Raw genomic sequence first — 27,214 nt, 5'->3', positions numbered from 1 at the left:
AGTACCTCCTGCAGTCATTCTCACAGCTTCATTAATTAACCTTCACAAACTTTCTAATTAGACTCAATATACAGACAAAAAAACAGATCCAGTTAAAGTAACTACCTGCCTGGCCTGGCAAAACGGGGTAATTTCCTTTCTGAAGGTGTTAATTGCATTTGTTATCTGAATGAGTATCAAAAGTGTTCTTTTGTGAGAAACTGTTATATACTTTCCGTCGATTTAGGCCAAATATAAGACGCTATAGGTATACAGTGAAGCAACGTGTTCCTTTTTATAAAGTTGCTGACATTTACGAAATGGAAAAACAACTATTCAATGTGTTCACATCATATCTGCAACTAATTTTGTATTTATATAAACCGAGTCTTTTTTTGTGCAATATTTAATAAAGATTTTAATGTAATCTTCGGTGCAGATGATGAATGTAATTTAAGAGCTAAATTACAAACTTTAAACTCACCAACTTGCGAGTGATAAACATGTGATTATATTTACTTCAATGAGTGCTGCGCTGACTTGTTTTTAATATATTTTCTCTCGAGTTTCTCCTCCCTTTTTTTCTCAATGAGTGCTTGCGCTCCTCCTCCGAAGCCCCGCGGTGAATGAGATGCTTTAATCAGATTATTGCACAGAATGGGAGTGTGCGGGAGAGATTTGGGATTTAGGTAGACTGCTGTTCTGTCCTGACAGAGATGAACACACAACTTTTGAAACTTGCTCTTGGGCAGCCTCAAGGACGGATGCAGGCACTGCAAACAACACAGACAAGGAGACTGACATAAAACCAGGGAAACAAGGACAAGACTTGCAGTTTGGGTGACACCGCTTTGATGGTGTAGGAGCAGTTTGTAGGAGCCAGATTCAAATACCAGGACAAGAAAGATTGAGCTCCGCTGAAAGATTTAGGGTTAGGCAAGCCTCAATCAAGAAAAGGCTTCGCCTCCATGTAGGAGCACAGCGTGGAACTGCAAAATACGTTTCATTCCAATGTTTGTAAAAATCAATCCAAAGAGAAGGTAAAAAAAAAAACGAAAATTAACGGTTTTCCTCACCGTTCATACGGATTTCTGGAATCACACGGTTATTCACAGGATATACCACTGGGCTGTCGGACCAATGGGGAAGCAATGTGGAGTGAGGGAAGAGACTTTATAACTAAGAGAAAAGTTTAGCTAGGGGCTAAGAACGGATTTCTCTCTCAAACCGAGATACGGTTGTACCTGAATCAAAACCGTGATGATATAAACTGAAACGTACCCGATCATTAGCTGTACCGCATCCGGAAAGGAGAAAAAGGGGGCATTTTATACCGAGGCGCTTGCGGCATGTGAATGAAAACACTCACTTATCCCATCAAGGATTTAAACTTCATGCACACAATAAATCGCAACATAAATTCTTAACAGTTCCACCTACCCTGAAAGACTCCTGTCAGGATGGCGGATGCACATCCGATAAATTCCGGAGTTCTGATACCTTAGGTGAAGGCGTGCAAGAAAAGTTTCTCTTGGGAGAATTTAGGTACCGAAGAATTGATCATTTCCCTTCACGTTTGGAGCTACGATGCTGTTCACTTGGGGTACATTTATCCACGCATTTCTAATATTGCTAGTTAAAGCCAACCAAAGGAGTGCAAGAGACCCTACAAACTGCGAACTAAACAAGAAAGTAAGTACTTTAAAAACCTACTACACAAAAAGTATGTCTAGAGTATGGATGTAGTTCTGTGCGGAGTTGCGAGTTGCCCTCTCAAACCAGGGTATGAGCGAAGTACGTTTAGTTCCAAGTATGTCGAATGGTCATGGATATATATTAAAAATCCATATTTCTTACTTAAAAATCCAAATTCGGTATTCTGTGTTAGGTCACAATTTTAGAACCTCTCTTTTCCGTGCTTGCCATTTTCAATCGAACAAACCATCAACATATTTTATTTTGATGCTCCGGATTTGACGTGTGGTGGTACTTGATACTCATATACATCAGGATCAGAATCGTGGTTATTTCAGAACAGTGATATATTCGCGTTGTTTAAAATTTGGCGGTTCTTATTTTTTGTTTTCTTCCAGGACCATTTTAAGGTGTTTTGACTTGGTAATATGAGGTGGCTTATATGGTGCTCTTCAAAATCTGAGCAGCATCTTAACTTTTGCGAGTGATGCTTTTGGGATTTTCTTATACCACATTTATTTTACCTCTATTTTTATTTCACCTTGTTCAATATTTTCCATTTAAATTGATCTCTGTATCTTAGTGTCAAGGTGACTTTAGTGATCGGACTTTGATTTTACGCACCTTGTAACAGATTTGTAACTTCTGTATCCATCTCAGAAGAGTTACAATGAGAGAAGTGCAGGTCTTTTTCTCGTGAAAGAAATACTGCCATTTTAGGAAGGAGATAAAGTGACAGTAAATGTATTTTAGAGTTGTTTTGAAAACATGTTTGTGCTATATTTTATTTTCGCTATAGTGTAAAGGCAACAAGGTTGGGGCAGGATTGCAACCATCTTTTTATGGAGATCATAGCAAGGTGCTTCCAACGCTAAATTAAAAAAAAACTTTCCTCAGAGATTCGCAGGAAGAACATCTGTATTTTAAGCGGCCAATGCTTAAAATGGTCTTGTGTATGTTCCTATTTCTTTCCGTATTACCTGAAAAACAAGTAATTATCTAAGGCTGGATATTGACCTCCTCCCGAGCACCCTCCCTTTTTAATGTTGATTAGGTAAAGCGTTTTTTCTTAAGTGTCAGATGATTAGTTCCTGTGAAGACTATTAAGCACCTTGGAGTGCGACAGGATCCGATGTTTGTTTTTTGCTTTGTGCTTGTGTGTATTTACATTGGTCTTGCCCACACCCTAGTTCCAATCGCTCATTAAAAGTACGTCCATGTCCTCTCGTATTCTCAGCGTACAACGCCAAACAGAAAAGCGTTGCACCAATTGTCATCGCAGCGATGTTCCTGTGCTTAGTGTTTTAAAAAACAAAGTTTCCAAAGTGAATTTTAAGAGCGACGGTAATTTAATTCCCTATCTAAGTTTTACTCCCCCCCCAGGATAATTGAGCGTTGGTCTCTAATATACTTGCAGTGTTCTGCAACATATTATCTCTTCAAATATATTTTAAACAAAACACCTATTAGGTCCTGTCAGTATCTCCCGGGTTATTTGGATTGTTTTAAAGTTTGTAGTTCGTTATCTACATCAGATTGAACATTCAGTTAACTTGGAATGTGCAATTCGTGGTCTGGGATGTATCTGGTGAAAGAATTAAGATGTTGAGTTGAAAGTGCAGTTCACACTAATTCCGTTCAAGATTTAAGTCATATATGGAAGCAAAGTCTACATAAAAGCAAAAAAGGCCAAGTGTTGTTAACCGTAAAATCAAATATTCTCCTTTCATTTCCACATCAGGCGTAACCGATATAAACGAAAAGTATCTCTTGCTAAACATTAATGATACTTTGCCTTAACCTTTAAATCTGGGAGAACAGTTCAAGACTTCCAATAGAGCAGTTAAGAAAGGTAGCTATTCGATGATGCATTCCATTATTTTCTGGTCTATTTTGAAAAGTGAAACTTCATGTCTAAAATGATATCTAATATTAAAATTGATTTAAATCAAGAAAGTCAGCGGCTCTATACTAGTTCCTGAGTGGTTAAGGGACAAGATTGCCTTGTAAAAATGTTTTTGTTTCTTCTCCCTTTTGCTGTGACAGCAAAGTGAATTGAATTCTTTCCTGTGGACCATCAAGAGGGATCCCCCATCTTACTTTTTCGGCACTATCCATGTTCCGTATACCCGGGTTTGGGATTTCATCCCAGACAATTCCAAGAAAGCTTTCCAAGAGAGCAACATTGTCTACTTTGAGCTGGACTTGACTGACCCTTACACCATCTCAGCCCTAACCAGTTGCCAATTGCTGCCTCAGGGGGAGAACCTGCAGGATGTCTTACCACGTGACATTTACAGAAGGCTGAAACGTCACCTGGAGTACGTCAAACTGATGATGCCCTCTTGGATGACCCCCGACCAGCGGGGCAAGGGTCTGTATGCAGACTACTTGTTCAACGCCATTGCTGGGAATTGGGAACGAAAGCGACCGGTTTGGGTGATGCTGATGGTGAATTCCCTCACGGAGGCGGATATTAAGACGAGGGGAGTGCCTGTCCTGGACCTGTACCTAGCTCAAGAAGCTGAGCGGATGAGAAAGACCACAGGGGCCGTGGAGAAGGTGGAAGAGCAGTGTCACCCTTTGAATGGGCTGAATTTCTCTCAGGTGAGTATATGTGGGAGGGTGTTAAGTCTCACACCATAATAAACATACATTCAATGAATGTATTCAAAAAATGCACAATGAATGCCACAGTAATGTAATCTAATTATTAGGAGCTAAGGTTTTGCTGCATATAGGCCTGCATATAGGACCAAATCCCTTAACTCACATGATTTATTTAACTTCCTTGCTAAATATTCAGAATATTAGTACCAGGTGTGTTGTTTTTATTGTCTGACAAAAACGAATAGTTATAATACCTTTTGATTATTTTCTGCAAATTCATCTAGGACATGTCTAATTAGCAACTGAGCAATCCAAACACATTCACAATACTCCCCACTTTGCTCAGTCACGTTCTGAGATTGTCCAGTCAGACTATACACTGCATTACATTGGAGTGTGCCATGTGTGAATAAATGTATTCCGTTACCTTTATGTCCTAAACAGTATGTACATGAGCTTGGAATATTCATTCTTTCAACTACAGTCCTAGGTAATTTTGCATCAATTAAAACCAAGTGACTTGACCAATCAAAGACAATTGTTCATACAGAATATTTTTTCATATACCTTTTATGAATAACAGCTCTTGAGCTGAATTCTGGGATATTTCACATGATTATTAATGCATGCTTAAGTTAATTAAATTAAATCATCCTGTTGATGAAACAAAATATATGTTCTGCTGCTTCTGTGTCAACATACTTGTTAAATAGTCTGTTTCACTGGCATGTCACTGCCATTGCCTGTGTGTATGTGCCCCCAGGAAGAGTGCATTCTGTTGTTCTTGTACTTTCCTAAGAGCAGTGAACCCCTATTACATATAGCTTGCAATGATAGTTTGAGATCATTTGTCATTTTTCATGAAAGATGTTTCTGGTCCCTGTTCATTCCACATGAATAGAATGTGAAATGCTAAGGTAAAAATGCTAAGAGATCAAATGTTGTTTACAAAGGCAGATTGAAGATGGCATTTTTGAGACTGCAACTGCTTGTTATGCGGAGTTCAAAAATAGCAGACTTGTGTCCCAGACATTTGGGGAAGTTTGCAAAATGAAATAAGTGGAGACTGTGTCAGCTGAACAAATAGTCTACTTTAGTGTCTCTTCCGTTGCATTTGACCGTAATTGTTTACATCTGAAATTAACTTGTTCTTGCCTTTAGATGAAAACTGTGTTGATCGTCACGTTAAAATCCTTGTAATTATGACTGTCCTTCAAAGCGGACGATTTCATTAACAACGTGTTGAGTTTTGGGAATTTGAACTAATACTCAGTCGGAACTAAGGGGATTACACACAGCACTTTCATGCGACACTCAGATGTATAGCAACCGTATACCTAAAACAGACATTGTCTTTGTCGGTCTTAGTAATAATTTGGTATCATTATATGCCTCTATATGATTTCTTCATACCAGTATCCAGTAGTTACTATTTTTGTTACAAGTAATACACCTTTTTTAAACATTGCCTTCTTTAAATAAGGTGAAATTAGGAACTTTAAACAGGGGAACATTTGGCCTGTTTTGATGTGCTGTATAAACAAGTAATATTTTAGAAAATACTTGTGTGAATCCGAGGAAGGAACATATTTATATTATCAAGACTCCTTGTGTGCGAAGCATCACATTTGTTTCTCTTGTAATGGGGGAACTAAATGTGGAAAATGGAAGGTAAACATTAAATATTTAGAATATGTTGAAAACAATAGAACATACAAGTATTATCTTTCTTTCCTGAATGATAAACACCATTCATACGACATCAAAGCTGTCGGTTCCTAATGTTCTTAGTTGTTGTTTTGTTATAAATGTCAGCAAAAATGGATATGAACAGCCCGAGGTCTATAGCCATGTGCCACATCATTCACATACAGCTGCATGGTTCCACAGTGTAGAAGATCTTTTTTTTTAATATATAATAATATTACAACTAGTTGGCAGCATATTTAATTAAAACCAAATAGAATCTGTTTTCTGGCAGGTATGATCATATGAGACAACAGAACTGCATGCATTTTGTTTAAAACAGGCTTATAATTTCCAACAATTTACAAATTTAAAAGAATGCAGAATCTGATCAGACTAGTCTGGAGTATATTATGTGCTCTTTAAGTCTGTTACTCAACATTAAAGGACTTTCCTTGCCTTCATTGGAACAGGTAATTCCTTATTAACCACATAAGTTTAAACTATTTTATGCTTGTTTTATGTCTATTCTGTTTAGTGGTTTGATTTGAAAAATGACTTATAACTTTTGTTTACATTGGATTTCACTGAACTCTTCAAACTTTGTTTATATATCTCTCTTGCCAAACCAGTGTTTTTTTTTTTAATGTTGCCATCATCATCCAGAGAAAAATGAATTATTGTCTTGTTGCTTCTTATTTTTTAAGTATGGGATAAAGGGATTGAAATGTGGCTATTTTTAAATGCATGCACTTCAGCATTTTAATTGCACTTTCTAATAGCACACTACAGCAGCTTTCATTACTAAATTGATTCCACTTGAGTGAACATCCCTCATTGCATTATTTCAGTAGGTTGAGACACCAAAGGTTATATTTTCCACAGTTGTTTCCATCAAAAGTCCAATGATTTTCTGTCAGATGACTGTTAAAAAGCAATGCTTGAAAAATGACTCAAACAGCAATTATCCAATATTATATATGTTAATGTGTTCATCTTGTCTACCAAAAGCATCCTGTCACTGAAGATTAGCATGTCATACAGTGCAAGTGAATAAGAGGATAAATATACTCCGAAGCTGAACACTATAATGGATATAGCAATGAGAATTTACATAAACTTAAAATTCTCATCATTTGGCAGCTTTTATTGTCCCAACAGGAAACATAAGGCTAAATCATATGCTTAGGGATGTACAGTGATTCTATTCAGGTGGCTGATATAGAAAAGCTCTGAGACGTAGGACAAGAAGTCAAGATTATGGTCCTTTAAACCCTTATCAAAGAACAGGCTGGCTTGATATAGAAAAGCTCTGAGACGTAGGACAAGAAGTCAAGATTATGGTCCTTTAAACCTTTATCAAAGAACAGGCTGACCTTCACCTTTCTGGTAGAAAGCAGGGCACTGTGAAATATGACCACAGGCTCATCATGTCTCAAAAAATAGAAGTGTTTGTCCTGGGTCCTTGTGGGTGGGGAAAGTGCACATTAGGTTTGTACTAAAAACACAATATTACTTGCTTGAAGGTGTATATTTACATGTGGTTTGAATAATAGACCTACCTTAGAATCATGTTGAAGTAATATGAAGAAAGAAAACATGTATCACTCAATTAAAAAGGAAATGAGTGTGGGTATACTTTATGGACACTTTCCCTCCGTTACTCCATTATTACCCCATAAAAAGCCATAGGAGTCTTTCAAAACATGAGCTTACACAAAGGAGAGAATCATGTGAAAATCTGATTCCCCAGTTCTTCAAAAATGACTGCCTGATAGAGAGCACAGTGCCGGAACGGATTAAAAAAATCTGTATATAACAGTATAATTGACATATATCAACTGGGTACAGTAGCTGCAGCAGCATGCACTGGCTGCAAAGGAACAAGTAAAAGGTCCATGCTGAAAAGAAAAGAAAGGAAACACAATGTTTCGGCTGTGGAGCCTTCTTCAGATGTGGAGCCGAAGAAGGCTCCACAGCTGAAACATTGTGTTTCCTGTCTTCTCTTTTCAGCATGGAATAAACCTATCACTTTTTCATTCATTGAAATATATATATAAATTGTATATTCAAAACACCTTATTCATGTGTCCAAGAATGTCAAGTGTCACTAGACAGCTCTGGTCACATCACTGGAACTGATAAGGAATCGTAACATAGCAACATATAGGATAAGTTTGACTACTTTGACAATAACTGTTCTCCCTTGGCAGGGTGAGTTGGTGAGGGAATTGAAAGAAGCCATGACACACCACTTTAAACAAAGCATTTAATAGCCTTTTCATTCTTTTTCATGCTAAGAAATAAATTAGAATACATCATTACTGACAAAAATGTCATGCTAGAAGTAATGGTAAGTGGGTTACCATAACCGTCTTTGGAACCTCATTCATGGAATGCTCTTGTGACAGACAATTATGAACATACTTTTATGATCAATATATTTGAAGAACAAAGTGTAGATTATAATCAGGAAAGTTAGACGAAAAAAAATCTTCTATAGTACTAAATAGCCTTCACTGTGTCTAGAAATCAGCAGCCTGTGTAGTACTAGCTGAAAGTACTTGCATCAGCACATAACTTCTATGCTTTGTAAATTGTAAAGGCTCCCTGTGAACTTTAGAGTGGACTTAATGGTCTAGCTACAGATTAAATTAACACTTATTGAAAAAGAGTAGAGTTCAACTCTTAATCTGAGATCTGCTGATTCTGGCATTCTTATTTAGCCAAAGACCAGGCTCCACACAGCAGGCTATAGAGCCTTTTCAAGTGCATCACCACTAACTACCATGGAACACATTTCCAAAATCCATCAGAGATTGGACAGGCTGACATTTTCAAAGTTTGCTTGAAGGTCTGTCTTTTTACTGTCTCTTTTAATGTGTGGTCCTGCTCTTGATTTCACTATGACAATTTCTTGTACTGTTTCTCTTTTACATCTGGTTGTGTGCTTTGGTGCAGTTTATATTTCTTGAAAAACACTCATAAATTAAACTTTATTATTAATTACAGAAGAAATATGTTTGAAGATCCAAGGTTACCGGTTTTCTAAATAGCCTTCTTATTGCTGTTGTTTACCCACCTGCCATATTGCAGGGAAATGTAACTTTAACATCTGGGCTTAAGTGAGAGAGTTCCGTGTGAAAAAGACTGAAATGGCTTTGGAAATGCTTCATTAGTTATGGCTCAACGTTGTTGACTTTTGAATGCACTTGTCATGCATGCACTTTTGGTCTTAAATGTCTTTCACAGAAAACCATAATCTCCCAGATATATTACTAGGATCACAAAATGAAGAATTCTGAAAAGACCTGAAAAATTGAAGAACACCCTCAACAATGTCAAGCTTGTTTAGTGACTGCCACAATTAAGGAGAATTATACTTTTAGACACCCCAACAAAGAAAAAATATAGCTACTTCCTCCAAGCCTCCATTGAAACAGTCCAGGACAGAAGGGTTGGCACTAGGCAGACATGTAAACAACATTTAGATGAAACAGACACTACATACTTTTACACCATACCAAACCAAGCTCAATAGTCTTAAGAAATTATTATCATTTCAGTTTAATTATAATAATCCCAGCCCACAGCTAAAGTGCTTCAATTTTCTATGGCAAAATGGGAATTTTTCAAATTTCCACAACTTGTATTTAAATGGCAGAAAGAGAGAAAGAGAAAATTGCTCTCATTTTTCAATGCCACGTATGTTATGTGTAAATCAGTGTGTGGTTGAAGAGGAGATGAAGGAAATAAATGGGATGTGAAGATGTAGCTATCTAATTCCATACCTCAGAAAACTGAGTGAACTTATTTTAGAATTGAATGTAGATCTTAAAATTCCATTTCAATTAAGAAGTTTTTTTATATAATGGAACATCCATTTTTGTCTCTGCTGTTTGTGGTTTTCAAAACTGAAATAATGCAACTTATCTCTTCAAGATTCCACCACCCCCCCCATGTCATCTAATACCAAAATATGCTCAATGCATGAAGAAGCTAAAATATAGGAAAATGTTATGCGTAAAATGGACAGTGAATTAAACGCTTAATAGGCCATTTTTAATTATGAAACTTTGGAAAAACAGGCCTTTATGAAAGGTTTTGTCGTGTATTTCTTTCAAAATATATTGAGCAGAAAAAGCAGAGAAGGAAAAAGATTTGTAGTGAGGTCTTAGAGTAATAAGAGTACTACAATGTGTGACACTCACAAGATGAATGATCCTTACACAGAGAGAGAGCACCGTGGCTCTTTAAACTATGTTAATTACATTTCACACAGATGAAAGCACATTAGCCTAAACCCTTTCATGAGCATGTGAAGTGTTACTGCAGCTGAAATGTGCTTGTTCCTTCCATTATCGCATGGATGAATCGAACAAACAAAACTAGCGAGCAATCCCATCTATATCTTCTTCAGTGTGACTTGCTAAAACAGCCAGTAAAAGCATCCATATTAAAACCAAGCTATAAAACGAAAAAATAAATTCTTGAAACTAATTATACTAGTAAGTATTAAAGTACTGAGGAGAAGGTTGAAACAGTAATTAACATTTAAGAGTTTTCAGTATTGCAAGAACAATTATCAATGTTATTTTGTAAATTTAACTGTTGATCAAAATCCGATCTTAATAAAAGAAAAGATATACTGATACCAATGCGCGTACACAACATTTGAGAGTACAACTCAAAATAGGTTGTATAAATCACTTTTTGGGTGATTTATGCAAAACCGAAAAAAAGGTTTAATAATTAAAAGTGTGGTTTTTACAATGAGGCATCAGCTGCTTATTTTCAGGAACTTTCATGAAATGAAGCTAAATTGAATTTGTCAAGGTGTTGTAATTTACAGTAGAGTTTAGAGATGAGGTAACAGGGCATGAACACACAAAGAAGTAACCAAATAGAAAATGTTATGTTTGTTTTGTTTGCTGGGTTTAAAATTCTGTCTGAACACTTTCTGGTCGAGATAGATGGCAATGATTTGTAATTCGCTCTGCAAACAGCAGGACATTTCCAGCCGGAGAGAAATGCCCCCTGCTCCCTTACGTGTGAATTTTATTGTGTTTGAGTATTGTTCTCACTTGAATACATGTTTTTCATGTGGTACCACCAACCAGTAATGTAAACATGCCACCCTCTTAAGTAATTAACCATTTATTAAACTTAAGAGTACTGTTTTCACAGTGCGTCATATTTGCTGCCTGTAAATTGTTTACCTTAATTAAATCAGAAAGGTGAAAACAAGGAAAGAACGTAAGACAAAGTTTTGGTTTACCTAGGAGATATTGTTAAAACTCTGTTTTCAATGTGAACTTTTAAGAAAATACTTAAAAGGAACAAGCTAACGTTTACAGTAAATTTGCCCAAAGTGTGCCTGGTGTTGGAACATTTAGAATTGACAAGGAAAAGGCAGCCTGAAATAATACAAAGTGAAAATGTGAAAAGGAATACAAAGTGAATAATTGTATTATTATTAACTTGCACTCATTTGTTTTCTATAAAAATGTAAGATTTTATTTCCCTATGAAAGTCAATAAGTAAGAAACTTAACCAATTGAGATTTTATTTGTGCTACTGTGCATGAATTTGACAGTCATAGTCATTCAAAGCCAGTGTGTGATTAAAATTTCTGAATAAAATATAAACCAAAAACACAGCCAGGAATAAAAGAAAGAAAAAGATTTTGACAAAACTTGTGCTTACTCTTGACGTGGACTTACAAAATGCAGCTTCATTGGGTGGGTAATTTGTGGAGGAAAGTTTGTTTTTCTGCATGATGCAGTCCTTAAACGGACACCTTGAGTAAATGAAATGGAATATAAATGACTTGAAAAGTAAAATAAACTCTTTATAATTAGAACTGCATGAAGTAAAATAAGCAGTGGCTTACATGGAGGGTGTGACAGAATGTCCAAAGTATTTGGCGTTCATTTGTGATTTTTTTTGACAGGTTCTTTTTGTATGCATCATTGTATATCCACTAACATTTGGGGTATTTACTGTGTATTTATATCTCTGCACACCAACTGCTCTTGTATAAGTGGATGAGAATAGGCAGATATCTGGTCAGCCTACTCATCCATCCATTAATCTTTTGATATGATACAGGTTTCACAAAATCCCCAACAGGTGAGGTAGTACCAATTTGAGGAGAAGCACATTTCCTCTGACAGTAGTTCAGGTTTGCAGGCACCCCATGTGTCACAGGAGAGTCCTGGACGGTAAATCCTACCCCTCTGTTAGCTTGTTTGCACTGCTGCCTAGGAATCCTGTTCCGGGTTGGGATATAACATCTCAACATCTGGGCCGTAGAGCTTGACCTACCCTTGGAGTGAGTACCTCAGGTATGGGCCCCGTGGAGATGTTATTTTCATTGGAAAGAGTTAAGAGTACAGCACAAAACAAGTTATTAATTACATTTTCATTTGAGAAGGTCAGTATTTGTACTTTAAGGCCGATTTTTATTTTACTTCATCGCTTTTATTTTTTCGACTATGGAGATATACAACTGGACATTTGCAACATGGCGTACCAGAAGAACATGAGCTTCCTCCTGCATAATGAATGTTCTAAAATTGAAATGATAATGGTAAAGACAGGTGCGATGAGGCATGTCCTTGCACCTGCATTGGGAAGAACAGGATTCAAGTCACTCAGAGGATTGTAAGAAATTTGTCAGCATTGACCAAAACATCAGATCTCAAGATACCACACATACCACAGGTTTTGTCTTAGGGGAAGATTGTCTGGATGGCAGTGTTAGTGTGGAGGCTAGGTTTTCTAAAATACTCTCAGTATCTGAAATTTTGAAAAGTTGTCTTATAGTCCTTCTCTTCAGGTGACAAAAATAGTTGCCTTTATATTATATTATATATTAAAATATATAACATTTAAATACTTGCTGATGAATGTGTTTTTAAATGTTGCCGCATGATGTTTTCATCATCCCTTCATTACTGCTACACTAGACATTATAATCCTGTGCATAATATTTTATAGGGACATACGCAAATGATATAACGCACATAAGAGGTCGTGACACTTTTTTGCATCATTTCTAGCTTTTTGTACAATCTAGGTTAGAAACTGCGCTGAAACACATCCCAGGCAGTCTTTATAATCACAGTAACATTATCTTCAGCTTCTCCATGGGGTTCTCCTGAAACACGCTTCAGGCTGTCTGCAGGTATTGTAACTCAACCCTGTGAAGCTCAAAGCTGTGTTAGCAGTGGGGCTGTAAAACGGGCGAGGAGGACTTGGCTGTAGGCCTGGTGGAGAATATTGATCAACATCAAACCTGTCAGAGATGTGGCAGGAAATTAAGAGGTTAGACTGTTAATCCCTTTGTAAATTGTACAACAGATTGGTGTTGGCATGGTGAGTTTGGCTGTTGACATTTGCAGTGAGATGTATTACTTAATAATAACTCTTGCCTAACATTTGTAACTTTAAATATGAAGAGATCAACACATGTAATTAAAAAAATGTGCCGTTTTAGATAATGTTCTCTGACATGTTAAGCTTTAAGATTTAATTAATAATACTCTTTTCTCCAACTGCCATTTGGAAATCTCCCCAAAAAACAGATCTCTGAGATAACCAAATAAATCACAGAGGTTTATGGTATACATTCGCAAAACTACTTGGCGGTCAGTCATAAATCTTTTAAATTAATACATTCCAAGCATATGTATTTGTGCTATTTATTAACTGTAAAAAGGTCTGTGCTTTTACAGTGACATCATAAGCTCATACAGATGGAGTTTCATGTGGTTCCAACATAACGTGTTCTACAAGAACACACAGACACGCAACACACTCGCACCAGGGGCAATCTTCCCAGAAGCCAATTAACCTACTGGTATGGCTTTGGATTCTGGATGGAAACCGGAGCACCTGGAGGAAACCCCCGCAAACACAGAGAGAACCTACTGTAGAAACTCCTAATCAAACCCGGGACCCAGCAATGCTAATCAATGAGCCACCATGCCGCACCATCAGCAATACATATCCATGTAGGAAAAGAACAATCTGTCAGATTTGTCCTATTCTCAACCATGTAAAAACATAATTAATGCATTATCCACGAGATGATATATGGTAATATATAAAAGGATACTTTTACTTAAAGGGACATAAACACCAATAATCCCTGTTACTTGCATAGCAAAGCTTTATGATATATCTTTCACTTTTTTGTATTTTTGAATCCCTAGACAAATTAATGCTTACGAGGCAGTATCCCAATGATTTAAGTAAATCAATTAAGAAAATACAAGGAAAAAGAAAACACTCTATCTATAAGTAAAATAAAACCGGTTCCTATATAATGAATTGCAAGCATGAGTTAAAAAAAGATATTAGCAAGACCAAGAGAGAACTACCCAAGAATGTTGCAGTGGATTATAGGTGAACAGAGTATTACAGCGGCAATATGTCAGTAAATGGCTAAGATAAATGTATGAGTTTTAATGGGAACCTTTTAGACAATGAAAAGGAAATAATGGATTAAATTCCCAAAGCCATTTCATTTTCATTGGAAAAAATCAACAACATGCCTCAAATAAAGGAAGGACAAGCTCCTTATTAAATTGTATTAGCGCAGGAGAAGCAGAAGTGTTACAGATACGTGAAGCATTTTAAGATGAATTTTCAGGGTCTGACAGTATTTTGCTAGCTTTATGTAAGGAAACAGCCATTTGGAAGAAGAATAGTGGGGAAAGAGACCAGCATTTTGAGACCCAAAAGTATACATGTAAGGTTATGAAAGCAAGTATTAGATCTAAACTGGAGGATCACCTATGTGGAGATTCCAGGGGACAGTCAACATGGATTTGCAAAGGCAGGTCAGCAGCAAAAGTGATGGACACACAGAGCATATGATATGATTTAATATGATATATATTATATATGATATATTTGAAGGCCTTGAATAAAGTTCCCCCTAAAAGATTCTTTCTCAAATTAAAGGCGGTAGGAATTTAATAAAATATGTATGACAGGATTTTTATTTGGATAACAGAAGACAGAGTGCAAATAAGTAGTGAAAGCTCAATTGGTGATTAATAATAATAATTGCTTACACTTATATAGCGCTTTTCTGGACACTCCACTCAAAGCACTTTACAGGTAATGGGGACTCCCCTCCACCACCACCAATGTGCAGCATCCACCAGGACAGTCACCACACATCAGCTATCAGTGGGGAGGAGAGCAGAGTAATGTAGTCAATTCATAGAGGGGGATTATTAGGAGGCCATGATTGGTAAGGGCCAATGGGAAATTTGGCCAGGACCCCTACTTTTGAGAAGCGCCCTGGGATTTTTAATGACCACAGAGAGTCAGGACCTCAGTTTTACGTCTCATCCGAAGGACGGCGCCTGTTTAAAATATAGTGTCCCCGTCACTATACTGGGGCATTAGGACCCACATGGACTGCAGGGTGAGCACCCCATGCTGGCCCCACTAACACCTCTTCCAGCAGCAACCTTAGTTTTTCCCAGGAGGTCTCCCATCCAGGTACTGACCAGACTCACACCTGCTGATCTTCAGTGGGCTGCCAGTTGTGAGTTGCAGGGTGATATAGCTGCTTAGATGATGATGTAATTAGTCGAGTACTACAGATACCTGTTGTCAGACCACCGCTCTTCCTAATTCCTATGTATGATCTAGATTCATTGGTCTTCTTAGCTATTCTTAGTAACCTGGTCAGGTTTGGGGGCAGCATGGCTGTGCAGTGATTAGAATAACTGCCTCTCAGCTCTAGGGCCCTGGGTTCAATTCCTAGGGTGCTATCTGCATGGACTTTCTGCTCTCCCTGTTCCTCTGGGTTTCCTTCCATAGTCCAAAGCTTCTGGGGAAATTGGCCTTGATGCAAGTATGTGCAGATAGCAAAATATAAATACAGAAGGGGAAATGGAAAGCTTGCTGAAGATACGAAAGAAAATTGACCAAAGTGTCTTTGTTGAAACATGATTTGCACCTTTTAGACAATGTGGAGCTGCAGTAATAAGGCAAACATAAATTATGGGATTTATATTTAAGTTACAGAATTTAATCAAGGGATGAAATGTTAAAATTGTATAATGCACTAGTAAGACCTCATTTAGAATATTACATACAATTTCGGTCACCACACTATAAAAAAGATATCGCTGCTCTGAAATCAGTCCAGAGAAGAGCAACCAGATACATTCTTGGGTTTAAAAGAATGTCCTACATGAACAGGCTAGATTCTAGAAGATCTAAGTCTTATTAGTCTTGAGTAGAAAACTACAGGGTGAATGATTCAAGTATTCAAAATCCTCAAGGCGATGACAAAGTAAACCCAATGAACATGTTCAGAACCCACAGTGAAATACAAATTGGAGCACACAAATGGAAACTACATGGGATTTCAAGCTAAAAGAGAAACATGATGACCTTCTTTACTCAAAGGGTTGTGAAAGCATGGAACAAGCTACACAGTTATATTTCTGAAACAAATACCCTAGTTTTTGGCAATAAATTTCAGTATATCCTCACATTAATGGAAGAGATAGGCTGAAAGACCTCTTCTCATAACAAGCTTTACTTATGTAAAAAAAATGTCCTGGATACTACAACATTACAAAGACTGAAGCATGGTGTCTGCATCTTTGCTTATTATTTTAACTGTTCTATGTATCAATGCTTTCCTTTGCTTAAGTTAGGCATATTTTAAAAAAGCATATCGTAATAAGACTGATGTCTCTAGAAAATATCTAGAGGGGCTTACAAAGGAAATACAGTTGTTAGCAAGATTTTTAAACCCCCTTTCATTGTAAATTTAACAGACTTTGCGAAGCAGATCATAGCAAACCTGTGGGTCTCATTAACAATTTAAAATTCTGCACACGTCTGTGCTTGTAAATGAGTAACACTAATGCCTAGTCAGTGCTGTTTCTAGTGGTACATTTATGATTGGCCGTAAATTAATGAAAATGACGGACAGGACCTTGAATAATATACCACAAAAACATTTGGAGGTTTCTGAATGGGAAAAGTTAGAAAAATACTTAATCATGGAGCCTTAATCAAATGGAAAACCACAAGGCTTTAATAACTGTTTACATTTTGTGATGAGTGGCTGCGAGACCTTTATGATGGGAAAAGCTGCTTTAGATATTTACCAGGGCACATTGAAAATTCTTTGCAAAGTCAACAGGTTTGCCACTTTTGGGCTGAGTTAATTTGGGTTGTTGCAGTCAATTATTATAGGAAATAATAGGGATATACCTAAAACCCAAACCCAAACAATCATGGTGGCTGCTTTACTAATTATAGTTTGTTTTGTAAGCTGTTAAAAGCCCATCATTTGCTCTATTGTTTGTAGATTGTGCAGCTGGGAAAATGTAACAATTGCTTTGCACCCAACCTACATTCAATGCCTGCAATTACCATGTGTTTGTAATGGCTATCAGCAATTACAAGGGCATTGTACCTTTATTAGCAGATACACATAAACTCATGATGTGCTAATACTTTTGTAGCAGGAGCCTGTAATATACTGACAGTTTCCCTGTGGCCTTTTGCCTCTTTACATTTGTGAAGAAATAATTTCTAAGGAACATTACGTATAGAGCTATATATATACGTTCACATTTAGATACATTTGCAATGCTTACCATTTGTATTTTCATATTGTAGGTGTACCACAAAAATATTTCATAACTAACCGAAAACATCTAATTGACGGTACTTGTTAATTGCATGTGAGAGGAAATACATTGAACATTAATTATTTTATACTTCTGGTAAAGCATACAAATTTCTATTACACCTGATGAACGTTTGTATTGCAGACTTCTGGGTGTTTTATAAATAGAACACAATTTATTTATATTCATATTTAGAAAAATATTCCTGACTAACAGAGATTAAATAAATACTCAACAAATACTATCAGCAAAACTGTTTGCCTCCAAGAGGATAATTTCTGCTTTATGGTTTATAGTTTTAATCTATGGAGAAGGTTTTTGGGCTTTTTGTCAAATCCATTGCCAAGATTTATGAGTCCCACACTGGGGATAATGGAACAATTTAGTGCTGGTGGAATTCAGAGGTAGCTACATATACAGACTCCACACAAGGATCTTCATTACAATTTGGGGCTCATTTAAGATCTTGTCATGGTGAGTAAAATGATTTTCTCATCTTCTTTCCATTCAGTCATAGACATACAGTAGTTAAAATAAAACTCTCTTTATGCTTTCTTATTTAACACAACACACAAAGTAGGACATAACCTAACATCAACGGTGGTGATTGAAATGTTTAACTTTAGACGAACACTTTGTACTTTTTGTAAATACTTTGTTAGAAAGTAAGAATGATGTTGTTTCATTAAAGATGTGCCATATTCAAATGTGTGAGCAGAAATAAGCAAAGCAACACCAGACTGAATCAGAATAGAATGTCAAATAAGGACTCCTCATGGATGGGTGAATCCTGGTATTGATACATATTTTCCAGTTTATGCAAACAAAATTTGAAAGAGATGGTGCAGCATAGACAGAGTTTAGTCATGTTTTCCATTTAAGGAGGTACACAAGAGCAAAGACTACAGTGTGACTGTTGATAATGTTCAATAAAGGTTTCTTTGTTTTCTAATATTCAATTAACCAGTTATTTTTAAGTTTTTCCTCTATGGTAACATGCACACCCATATCAGAATCTCAGACTATCATAAACATAATGTGTTGGCACAGATATTTTCTCCTTCAATACAATTCCTTTACAAGCCTCAAAAATGCATATAATGTATTTAGTAGGAAACTGGTGATGAATATATTTAGTAGGAAACTATTTATGGAGAATCATACAAATCACATCAATACAAGAAAATATGAGGACTACATTTATGCTCATTCTATGTTCTTAGAATGAATCATTCATCCTCTGCATGATTGTTTTAACATGACAGTTACCACATGTTATTGAAAACAATAGTGTTGTTACTGTTATCAATGAATACATTAAATTATAATACTAGTGTGATAATTGGAACCTTTCCCTGCATTATTTTGGGCCTTAACAGCTTTTTTAATGTCTTACCTGCTCTCCAGCTTCTCAAGTGTCAAGTAGTGGTTCTTATCGCAATTACAACTCATTGAAGGCTTTGAGATCTCCACTAAGTATTTCCTGCCACCATTCATGGAAATACTATTAAACATTGCAGTTTGAGCGTTAAATGAACTTTAATTTTAATGTTATTTCACACACATTTGTACAGTGCATCTGCACTGCATATTTGAGTACTACAAAGAGCACGAACACGTAACAAATACACCTGTTGGAACATATGCACAATAACAGCAAATTAAATTAAGTAAACTGCTGATTAACATGAAAACAAAATTGAAACGTCATGGTTGCATAAATATTCAGACTCTAAAATTGCTTCAACAAGCCACACAGTTAATTGAGTGGTTTTAATAATAGTGGTTCACTTCAGTTCAGAATAAGTACACCCGTCTCTGTCTCTGTAAGGTCCTTCAGACAGGTAGTAACTTTCATGCAAATGTTCAACCATGACTACCTACGGGCTTTCAGAAAAAACATAGGGATATGGTTGTATAAAAGCACAGCTTATGAGAAGGGTATAAAAATTAAAAGACACTTAAAATCTCCAAGTGTTTAGGGATGCTGCTGTGAGGCCAGCGGTAAATTTGACAGAATTAAGTGCCTGAGATGGGAGAAAGGATCTGTTCATCCGTGTCCAACTATATCAAGTCCAACATGGGGTTTGCAAAAAAGCACCTGCTTGATACTGCAAACATGCGGCAAAAGGTTTTGTGGTCAGACAAGACAAGACTAAAGCTTTTTGGTCTAAATGCAATATGCTACACCTGACTCGCACCTAACAGAACTTCAACACCATCCCAACTGTCAAGAATTGTGACAGCGTTGTGTTAATAGTTCCGCTTCTCTTCATTAGGGACTGGGAAGCAAATTCCTTTGGAAGAGAACAGTGATCCAAAGCTGCACTGGTGTGGTTTAAGAATAAGAAGGTGAACGTCCTTAAATAAGCATTGGGATATTATCTGTGTGGGGTATGTTCTCCTCGTGTTCATGTGTTTTTTTTTCAAGTGCTCCAGTTTTCTCTCACAATCCAAAGACACACTGGTAGGTTGATTGGCTTCTGGGAAGATTGGCCCTGATATCTGTGTCTGTGTGCCCTGTGATGGACTGGTGTCCTGCCCAGGGTGTATCCTGCCTTGTGGCCATTGCTTGCTGGGATAGGTTCTGGTCCCCCCCACAAGGCCTGAATTGGATAAAGTTGTTAGAAAATGGATGGATGTCCTTGAGTGGCCCAGTCAAAGTCCTGACCTGAATCCTATTGAGAATTTCTGGAAAGACTTGAAAACTGCTGTCTATAAGAGATCCCAGGGCAATTGGAAAGAGCTTGATCAAATCTGCAAATAGGAATAAGCTAAAACCAAGACAGTGTGTGAAACTGGTACAGACATACCTAAAAAAACTTGCAGTTACAATGGCAGCTGTAGGTACCTCCACCAAATATTGAGTTATTGGGTATGAATAGTTATGCAATTAATATGCAATATGTTTCTGTAAAACTTACCTTTTTATCTTTAGTTTATTTTAATGGTGCACTGTAATGGTTACACAATCCCTTTATATCTGCTACACAAGACATTATAATAACATGCCCAAATGACATAATATGTGCAAAAGGGGTTATAGCGTCTGTAATTTCACAATGTGAGATGCCATATGAGAGATCTAAATAATTTTTCAAGGCACTGTACCTGAATATTAAAATTGTTTTTCTAAACCTTCATTATGAAACATTTTGTGCAGTTATCAGATTGACTGTAAAAAAAAGTTCACACATATTTGACTGAAATATACAGTGAATAAAGGCACAAGACAGGGCTGATATGTGTCCAGGATATTTATCATATGTCTAGAAAACCTGCTTCATTCATGAATAGAACATTTCTCCAGTTTAGTTGGTGAATGTTAATACCATACGGGCCATCAAAGGACTTGTGGTAAGTCTCTGCCTGTGAATTTCATCATTGTACAGTGTCTAATGAGTGTACATTATAAGAAAAAACAAATCCTCTACTTAGCTTCTGTGTGAATATGATTTTTGCAGGACGATGGGTGTACTCGTGGCACATTGTCGGCGCTGTGTCAGGTACCTAAAATAAACTAGTTTTCCAGCTTTGGGGTGAAAAGAATGCATGCTCATTTTTCTTTAAGGCAAGAATTATAAAAAGAATCGGTAGAAATGCAGTTAAAGTAACAAAGTGACTATTGCTCAAATTTAGGGAACTGAAGTAGGGATCTTAGTCAAGTTAATTTAAAGACTGTTTTTCATGTGAGCCATCTTTTCACTACCTGGGTGATGGGCGATTGAGCTTTTAGAATACTGGTGATGTGATGGTCTGTTGCCTTGACTTGAGCCCAACAAATTCAGTCTTGCACATATAAAATTACTAAACTGAAAAAAACTCATACCTTCAACTGGCTTGTTTGGATAAGTTATGATCATTTAATATTTTGTTTTGTGGAGGGGGTTTTAAAACCTTAAAATCTTATTTCATTCAGATAACAATCTCAGTCCTTTGAAGTTTTTGACTAAAGCACTACTCTCTTCATCTTCTGACATTTATTGCATAAAATCCAAGGATGGTTATCAATGCATATTTCAATGCATATTTCAAGCTGTTGATGGAAGCACTTTCTGCGTTTTGGTCATCTGAAATGGCTTTGAACACAGTTCCAAGATGTCTCAGGACAATACCTGTAGCCATCAGTCTTAATTGATCAAGGTTTTGGCTTTAACAAAGTACTCTGTTTTATCTCAGCCTATTTCTTCTATTTACTCTCTTGAAAATAAAAATACACGTGTTCCTGAGCACATAAACCTCCCTTTGGCATGTGTGTTTTCATCTGTGAGGCTTAGAGATTGACAAATACAAGTCAATTTTATTCTACTTTGTTGTTTCAGATTAAGAATTATACATTTCTCAGGAGTTCCAGTGTTGTTTTTAGTTGTATGCTCAGATAAAAATAGTAACTAATAATTTACCTAAACTCAAGACAGAAATTTGAAAGGGGAAAGAAGAAAACAACTAATTCAGCAGGTCTACTCCCAATCACCAGGAATCATTTGAAAGCTTATAAATGATTGCTCTGTCTAAAGGCCCAAAGGGAAGAGCACTTTAATGGTTTTGTGATTTCTAAACATTTTGTTTTAGCACTTTTATTCTGTATAGAATCTTTTGAGTTGTCATTCACAATAATGATATTTAAATAGTGTGTGCCATTTTTTATTAATTTCTTATCCAACATTATACGTATTTTCAACCTTTTTTTTTTTTACATCGATTGTAGCTCAGATTTCAGGAACAAATTCTCACCATGAATTTTATTTAAGTGGTGTTTTAGTGTCCAGTATATCAGCTGCTGAAGACCCTTATATTGTTGTTAGTCTGTGTTTTGTGGAATTCTTGATCTTTTGTATAGCTGCTTATGAGGTGTCCTTGTTTTTAAATGCTACTTCAGGAAAAAAAGCCAGTGCTGTTTTTTTTCCTTGTATTGTTTACTTTTTTCCCTGCTCTGCAAAGAATTCCACACACTTTAGTGAAATAGCCTGCATTTTCTGGGTCATTTAAGCCCAAAGAGTGTTTGTCTTGGGGAGGGGGTGGGATTGTTGGGATTTGGTAGCTGACCTCATAAAAGCTGTGGATCCCTGACAAGAAGCTTACTGTTCCTCACTGTTCAAAGTTAATTGCATGTCTTCTTTTTCATTCTTCTCAATTCTTATGAAATCTCTTCATCTTAAATCATTTTGAGGCCTCCAGTGGCAATGTTACATTCTCTTTTTTCAGTTTCGAAAGGTTTGTAACAGATTCTGGGATACAGAATCTCTCATAGCTTTTTACTAGTGATAGTGTTTGAAAGTTTTCTCAAAATGATGATTGAAAACCTGATGCTAAGCATTCCAAATAAGAAAACATGTTGCATGCTTTTTAATTAGATGAATGATGTGTATTTAGGCTGTAAATAAAAATGTACACACAGTTTGCACTAATTCATGGTGCTTTAATTATTAGCTCTTCAAACCGACATTTGTTTTTGTGGTTTTAATTGTATCGATCACAGTTCCAATACTAGCTAAAAAATGAAGACACATGTCAGGCATTTGTGGGTCTCATTAAATTATTCTAGGAAACAACACTTCATTTGACCATATCCTGAAAAAAACTGATTGTACCGAACAGTGCTGCTACATTCAGAGTTTGGTTAATCCAAAGCAAATTTTGCCCCGTCTGTGAAGATCTGAAGAGGAAATACTAGGGATTACTTTCTAATTGTTGTTATTGAACTACTGTAGAAAATATTGCTATAGGCAGTTTTAGAACTGACCTTTTGTTTTATCAACAACATATGTAGGTATGTTCTTTTTTGCTACAGGTTAACAACTTCTGTGAGCTTGAAGAAAAAAACGTATGTAATGACTATGCTTTCAATCCAGACTTGGATTTTTCTTGAAGATTTTCGTCTTTGTGTCTTAAAACAAGCAGTCATTTTTGTGATAAGCAGCCTTAATGTTGAACTGGATTTGAGTAAAGGTGGGAAGGTAGTGGTATAAATATTGTGAGAGGCAAAGGAACAAGCAGTAGTTACTTGCTCTCTGAAAAGTAAAAATAAAGGAAATGGGCTTTCTTTAAACATTGGGATTTTACAGGCAATCGGAAGAAATGCTGGTTTAAGAAACTGTTTTCTTATGGATCTTTAGGCAGCACTGGAGAAGCATTCGTGTGCTTGCCCATTCATGTTGTTTGTTACCTCCTTGGTACAAGCCAGCAATGGGAAGTGTCTTTTATAGGATATGTTTGCTGGGATTTGTCAGTAGTAGCTGGTCAATCCTTACTGGGAGTTTTTTAAACAGTGACTGGCCAGGCCACGGTAGAGTTGTGATTTTGAGACTCCTTTTTCATGTGGTTTAGCTTGAGGTAGTGACCTTGGCCATTATAGTCAGCTTTAGACAGCAGTTTGTATACATAAGTCATAAGTGCTCTTTTGATGACCTTTCCTTTAAATCGCTGCTATATGCAGTTTATTGCATAAACGTTTAATGAAATAAGCAATAAAAAATGAGTGCCTACCCTTATAATAATTATACAGGTTTGGAAAAGCCTTGTACAGTAAGATGGAAGTCTCTTGAAGCAGACAAATGGCAATATCAAACTACAATTTACTAGGTAGAAAAATAGTATATTTTAAAATATGAAAGCATTCTAAGAACTTCTGTTACATTCTACAGACTTAGGCCGTAAGGTGATCTTACTCTATGAGTTATCTTATTTTAAACCGCATTTCTAAATATTTAAAACTAGTGTTCTTAATGCTTGTTGGAAAAATAATGACACTATTGAACAGATAGATAATACACTACTGAACATCTGTTTTTCTCTGAAGTTTCGTAGTTGCCTATTGTTAGACAGATGTAGGTTAGAATGAAAAGACTGAGAATCACTTAGAATATGCCTTAATTCAGTAATACAAAGTATATAATATACAACATATAACAATATATTACATATTCAATATAATATATTCGGTACATACCATTTTGTACGGTGTGTCCTATATATTGAACACTATACTTTCTCCCAAATCAATGCTTTGTCAAATGTGCTGTGGGTGCAACAAGAATTGACTGTGGTTCAAATGATTACTGTGGTGTGCGCTACCTTCGGGTCAGAACTGGACATGGATTCTTAGCCATCAGAAGCTGGACCTCTCGGTACCCCCAGATAACATGTTTTGCTTTTGGAATCATGGTTACACAGTACATGTAATAAGATAATTTTTCAATAAATGATTTTTGCTTTTTTCACCTCATTTAAAAGCCATAATGTAATTTTTAAATTGAATCCAAGATTTTTTCACTTTAAAATATAAGATTTTTATAGTATGAATTAGGGTATGCATCTACCACTATTGTCAGTTCTTCCTGCTTTGCTAGTGTGAATAAAAAGAAACATGATAGATGATTATACTACTAGTGACATGGATACATTTATTTTAAAAAATAATTCTTAAATAATATTCATGTAAGTATTTAAGTATCATTCTTATTTGTGTTGAGGATTTTGAGTGCTTTAGGGATTTTTCTGAAGGGCTACATAGTTCTAAGGTTTGAAAGCCTCAAACTGTTTGTGTGACATTTACTCCTCCCCCTGTAGGACTGAGACTATGAAACTGGCATGTCTTTGGGAATATGGGGCTTGGAAACCTGCAATGCAAAAAAAAGACATCTGGCTCCCACTTTTTTTGTAAGAATGATGTGTCTTAATTAATAGCTTCGTTGTCTATGAGAAAAGAATGGTAAACGAGCCTGCAGGCATGTCATTTCTTAGCTTGACCTCAGAAGAGCCAAAATTCCGAATGTGCCAACGCGAGTTCTTAAAATCTTCTGTGTGTCTTCTGACATGAATAAGAGAATAGATTCCTGACAAAACCATGGTCTTGGGTTAAACAAATGTTCAGTATTATTACTGCGCATAATATGTGGCAGAGAAACATTTATTTAACCTACGTACACATGTGGTTCACAAAGGAAGCATATTAGTGACCTACTGTTTTAGCAGATGGGTTTCTCTTGGGTTAAAACCTTTTAACCTTTATATGAAAAATGTTTTTCTAACAAAGGATGGATAAAATTCAGTTTAAAACTAAACCATTCTTAAATTCCTTAATGAGGTTTTAAATGGTTGTAAATGGTTGTAAAATCATACATTTCATATGATAAACATAATACATTTTAATTAAATTAAAATGTATTATGTTTATTATATGAAATGTATGATTTTTATGATCCATTCAATTCCATATACAACATTTTCCCTATTGCAAACGTAAAATTAGTTCATTTAAATAATGGCCAATGGCAGATAATGCATTAAACAAATAATGTAAGTGAAGTATTCAGTTTTATCGATGTTTTATTAGATTCTGTGGGATTTCTGCATCAATATTTCCTTGGGTTTTAGGCAGTTCTACTGTATGTAGCAGTTAGGTAGTGCTCATATCTGCTATTTACCTACATTGAACAGACAAGTTTGTCTATAGCAGCTGAGTGGTAACAATCCTTGGATCTTTAAATCCTTTGATCTCACAATGCCCTTTTAAAAGGTGGGTCTGCTGCAAATTAATCAGTTATAAGGTCTGGCTAGGAAATCTCCTTCATCAATAATGTTCCTGCTCTTTGTTGACGTTTTAATAGACACCGCCTGTGTTGGCAGAGCTCACATCTGAGAATCCGGAAAAAAATGCAGTAAATGACAGTAATGGATATTATTAATTAGGGGTAGGCTTTGCTGCCTTCCAAGCTTGATCATTTATGCCCATCAAATGCTAAAGGCTGTATAACAGTTTGCAAGCCTCAAAGAACATTATTGATACTTCAGACTAGCCATAGAATGTTTAGCATTTCCAAGGCACATGGATCATGCTAGGGGTTCATATGAAAAAAATGAACACGAAGAAGCAGGAAAACTGAAAAAGATGGAGACAAATTGACATGGGAACATTTTCTTAAAGCATGAAGAATCCACAAGGTTTGCAGTTTTACAAATAAATTAAAACCACACTTTTTGTAAAAGCATGATGTTAAACATAATGGGAAAGAAAATCCAGTTTGTCTCAAATATCTAATTGCAGTTATATGCAAAGATCGTACAATATTGATATCGCAGTCATAACATAAATTATCAGCATTGTTTGAACGTGAATGAACTGAAATAGCCTACTGACCTGTTTTCAGGCTTCTCTCTCTGATAGTAGCTAATATGAAGTAACTCACAGTATTCTCTGTGAATTTATTAAGGTAAAGCATCAGACACAGCTGGTTGTAAAAGTATTTTTAGTAATTAATTCAGCAGGATGTGGGGCTTAAAAATTACCCTGATTCAAGGATGTTTATAGTTGTTCATTCACAGGTCAACAATCAATGCAAATAAAAAAAGCAGTAGAATTGTACTTTTTTCTCAAGCCATTTATCTGAAGTTGAGAGGTCAGATAGCTTTGGAGAGGTATTGGTTTACTTAACTTCCGCAGCACAAACATGTGATGTTTTCATCACCATTTGCCTACCTGAGCTGGCATTTTGCAGAGTTGGGACCATGGGAGCTAGAAGAACTGTTAACATTTGTGTTACATGCTTGGAGGCTCAAGGAGC

The 27,214-nt window shown here is 36.2% G+C and overlaps 1 protein-coding gene across 1 annotated transcript in view; it reads left to right on the top strand.

Annotated features, from left to right (window-relative positions):
* The first annotated feature begins 638 nt into the window (after positions 1-638).
* The window catches only part of trabd2a (TraB domain containing 2A), an 83,610-nt gene continuing 57,034 nt past the window's right edge, over positions 639-27,214 (top strand). The window contains exons 1-2 of the mRNA XM_015361687.2: positions 639-1,671; positions 3,721-4,281. Of these exons, the coding sequence (XP_015217173.1) occupies positions 1,567-1,671; positions 3,721-4,281 (666 nt within the window). The 5' untranslated portion in view covers positions 639-1,566. The remainder of the gene's footprint in view (positions 1,672-3,720; positions 4,282-27,214) is intronic.

The sequence above is a fragment of the Lepisosteus oculatus genome, chromosome 3 (genome assembly GCF_040954835.1).
Source record: "Lepisosteus oculatus isolate fLepOcu1 chromosome 3, fLepOcu1.hap2, whole genome shotgun sequence".
Lineage (NCBI taxonomy): Eukaryota > Metazoa > Chordata > Actinopteri > Semionotiformes > Lepisosteidae > Lepisosteus > Lepisosteus oculatus.
Note: the sequence above shows the minus strand (reverse complement) of the source record. Positions and strands in the feature narration are given on the sequence as shown.